Source organism: Zingiber officinale, chromosome 9A, assembly GCF_018446385.1.
Source record: "Zingiber officinale cultivar Zhangliang chromosome 9A, Zo_v1.1, whole genome shotgun sequence".
NCBI lineage: Eukaryota > Viridiplantae > Streptophyta > Magnoliopsida > Zingiberales > Zingiberaceae > Zingiber > Zingiber officinale.
This window is the reverse complement of record NC_056002.1, coordinates 128,585,618-128,589,353: the sequence shown is the minus strand read 5'-3', so window position 1 is coordinate 128,589,353 and position 3,736 is coordinate 128,585,618. Positions and strand designations below refer to the sequence as shown.

Genomic DNA, 3,736 nt, shown 5'->3' with positions numbered 1-3,736 from the left:
GACACTCTAATTCCATCTACATCAAAGCTGAACATATGATGTACCAAGAGACTCCATGTTTTTGAGACTCCTCGTTTGCCTATTATAAGTTAACCTCAATTTATTAAGGCCTCATCTTTGCGTAGTGTCTAATTGACCTCAACCTACAAGGATTACCTATACTAAGAAGATCCTTACCTCCAAGACTTCATCATGCCAAGAAGCCTTTATGCTTCTAGGACATCAACTACCAAGAAGCTTTTATGTTTCTAGGACTTCTATTGCATTAATTTGGTCACTATTGACTTGTTAAAGCTTCCAAGTATTCGATCCTTATTGGAGTACATATGCATTTACTGTCAAGAACCCAATCGTCATTAAACTACCTAGATGTCTACTGCTAAGTATCTTTGTCCTTATTGACTTATTTAGACTTCTATCACATGTCAAACATCTTATCATCTGTGGCATACTTGGACTTTCATCATTTACCAGACATCTAGTCTACATTGACTTATCTAGAACTTTGTCATCTACAAGTCATACAGTCTACTTTAACATATTTGAACTTCCATTGTTAACCATTATTGAACTTCTCCATTTGCCAATTCCCTTGTTGGACTTTTCACATTTTTTGCACTTTCACCAATACTAGCATCAATACCCGTTGGACTTCCTAATTGCCAACTCCTTATTGAACTTCTATTTGTTAAGTGCCTAATTAACTTCTTCTCCTATCCATATTGTCAAGTAGCTGGTCAACTTTAACCAAGGGCCAATTGCACTAGTAATCTCCCAATAACAAACATTTATCAATAACAAATATCAAAACATAATCCAAACCATAGTTAATCTTAATTAAAGGTCGATTTCACCAACATAACCTCTAATATTTAACAATTTCTTATTGTTGTACTTCTTTGTTTTCATCTTATCTTATTTTCTTATCGAATTAAATAGGTTGTAAGTAATTTCTCCACCTTTGAAAGATATATGAGGTAGAGAAAGTATAGAGGGATTTCGGGAGTAATCCACCATAGGATGATAGATTATAGAGTACAAACTAAGGTTTTTGAACCAAATAAATTGCCTTGTTAAGTTTGTCTAGTATTTGTGTTTTTTATATTTTCATTGCATACTAAAACAATTTTACAATCAAGCGCGAAAATGAATGATTGTCTATTAACCCCTCCCCTTTTGCCACTTCAACAATCCAACACTGAGCTCCAAGATCTCCATGATAATTAAGAATTTCTAAGTCATCTCAATCCATGCTACCTGTCTTTAAGACCATCCTATAATGCCTATCCCACCATTCTTATGGCATGATGAACTTACACACTTGATCAAATCACATCAAATACACACTTAATTTAAGTTGTATTTTCAAACCATCAAAATAATTTGATCTAACCCAAGCTCAAGGGAGGAACTATTTGTCATTATGTTTTTCGTCAATAGCTAACCATTTCAAAATGCTCTATACTTTGAAATTAAAATTTTATTTCCAAGACTTTAAAACCCTCATCATTGCCATCTTCTTTGTTATCAACTAATAGCCCTAATAGTAAGTTGCATACACATGATAAAATCTACATATCAACTTATGAGAAAATTGTTTATGAAAACTATTGTTTAGGCAAAACAGTTAAATTTTAATCATGCTATCATAGATAGGGAGAAGAGCCTGCGATTCGCCAAAGTTGAAGGAAGAAGAAGAAGAAGGAGGATAGCTTGAGATTGCCATGGCAAGAGAGTCCGAAAAGACTTCTTCGATTTAGTTGATAAGTTGATGGCTTTTGCCTAATAGATTAGGTTCGATTTAGTTGATAAGTTGATGGTTTACTAAGCAAGAAGACAGTCCCATGATGGAAGATAAGATGAAGATTGCACCACAAGTTCAAACCAAGATAACAAAGAAAACAACACTAGTACTGAAACAGAGCAAGCAGATTACACCACCATGCATGCGATTGATTTACAAAGGAAATTTGCCACTTCCAAATCCCTGATCGATCTAGTGTGTTGCTGCAATGGCCGCAGATCCTTCCACCTACACGCGACGGTCCATTAAACAGGAAAATTTTACCAGATAAAAACAATCAGAATTCAGAGAAAACACAGTCGTACCTTGAAGGTGGCACCACAAACTTCTTCCTCATCTTCCTCTAGCACAGCAGTCACCTTGTGCTTTGGGTTCTCGTAGCTCTTGAGGCCTCCGAAGGCGTTTGAGTAATAACACCCTGTAAAGATCCACAGAAAATATGATAAAATTTATTTAAATATAGTTGATAATATACAAAATAGAAGATCAAGATGAGTTTATACCTTTGGGGAAGGGAGCTAGAGACTTGCCGCATGATCCCTTGAGCAGATCCAGATCTTGAGAGAAGGCAATGCAACCATCGGCGGTGATCCCCCAGAAGAAGGGCACCCTTCCATCAGGATCCTGCGACATCACGAATTAACCAGTAAAAACCATGCATCGAGGAATTGAGGGATGGAGGGGGAAGAACGGCGCACAGAGGCGACGAGGACGGAGGAGGTGGACTTGTCGAAGAGGACGAAGGCGAAGCTGCCGGCGAGGTGGCCGAGCATGAAGCTTGGGGGGTACGGCGCCCGGTCGCGCAGAGCCCTGTAGGCCTCGATCACCAGCACGGACTCGTCGGCGCTCTTCGACAGCCCGTACTGCTGCCGGAGGCTCCCCAGGTTGGTCAGCAACCCCTGGAACAGGCAGTAGATCTCGTCCTTCGCCGCGAACAACCTGATCAGTCACCCAAGCAGCTGCTTCAGATCACAGTTTCTACGGCGAGGTAATTTCATCCGATTAACTGAATTGTGGATGAGGATTATCGAATTAAATTGGGCGATTTCTCTGGGAACGAAGTTGGAGTTGACCGGACTGTGGATAAGGATGACCGAACAATTTCCATTGCTCCGCTGTCTCTTTCGCCTTCACCCACCGGCCAAATCCCAACCAATCGCATGCCCGTACTCATCAATTTCTCATAGAACCTCAGATTTTCCACAAAAAATTGCATTCTCAACTCTAATTCTCTCAAATCTGTGGAATATGTGGATTTCGATCTTCATAGGCTTTCGATCTGTGGCTTAGGCCGTGGAAGTGGGATCGTGCAGTTAGAGATGGAGCGGGGGAGAGAGGAACTGACCTGGGGGAGAAGGGAGATTGGTTGGCGTGGGAGTAGGCGAGGTGGCCCAGGCCGGCCAGTTGGATGGACACCGCCGGTGAAGCGGACTTCAGGAAGCGGTTCACCAGCTCCGTGGCGCGGGTCTTTGGCGACGGCGTCCGGTTGCCGGCGACCACCAGCTCCGCCGGCACCTCCACCACGTCTCCGCTGAAGACACCCAACATACCGAGACAAAGAGAGGGGGAGAAGGAAAAGAAGCTCTACCCAGTCGGGTACCCAGTTTGGGAGTGGAGGAGAGAAGATAGATTGGGAGTAGTGAGCGAGCGTCTGTCTTGTTATATAGGCTCCATCAAATATGTTTTTTTTTTAATTATTACTATTAAAATATTTTATATTAAAATTGTTATAATATTATTGGACTAGTTTAGAAGAAAAAAAAAAGATAAAAATTTAAAATGAGATAACGATTGACATGCTATGCAATGTCATTAAAGTTAAATTGACTAGTCATTTACTAAGAAATGAGTTATTTTTGCATTTATATATTAAATTATCACATTCTCGAATTTGTAAGCCACTTTGCAAAATCAGTTATAACGTGTGGATGA

At 40.5% G+C, this 3,736-nt stretch overlaps 1 protein-coding gene across 1 annotated transcript; it reads right to left on the bottom strand.

Annotated features, from left to right (window-relative positions):
• Window positions 1–1,845: 1,845 nt before the first annotated feature.
• LOC122020816 (stem-specific protein TSJT1-like) lies at window positions 1,846–3,443 on the bottom strand. The gene is made up of 5 exons (XM_042578846.1): window positions 3,150–3,443; window positions 2,503–2,743; window positions 2,308–2,428; window positions 2,110–2,222; window positions 1,846–2,032 (listed from the first exon to the last, which is right to left on the bottom strand). Exons 1-5 carry the CDS (start codon window positions 3,350–3,352, stop codon window positions 1,997–1,999), a joined length of 714 nt encoding a protein of 237 aa, XP_042434780.1. The 5' UTR covers window positions 3,353–3,443; the 3' UTR covers window positions 1,846–1,996.
• Window positions 3,444–3,736: the final 293 nt, after the last annotated feature.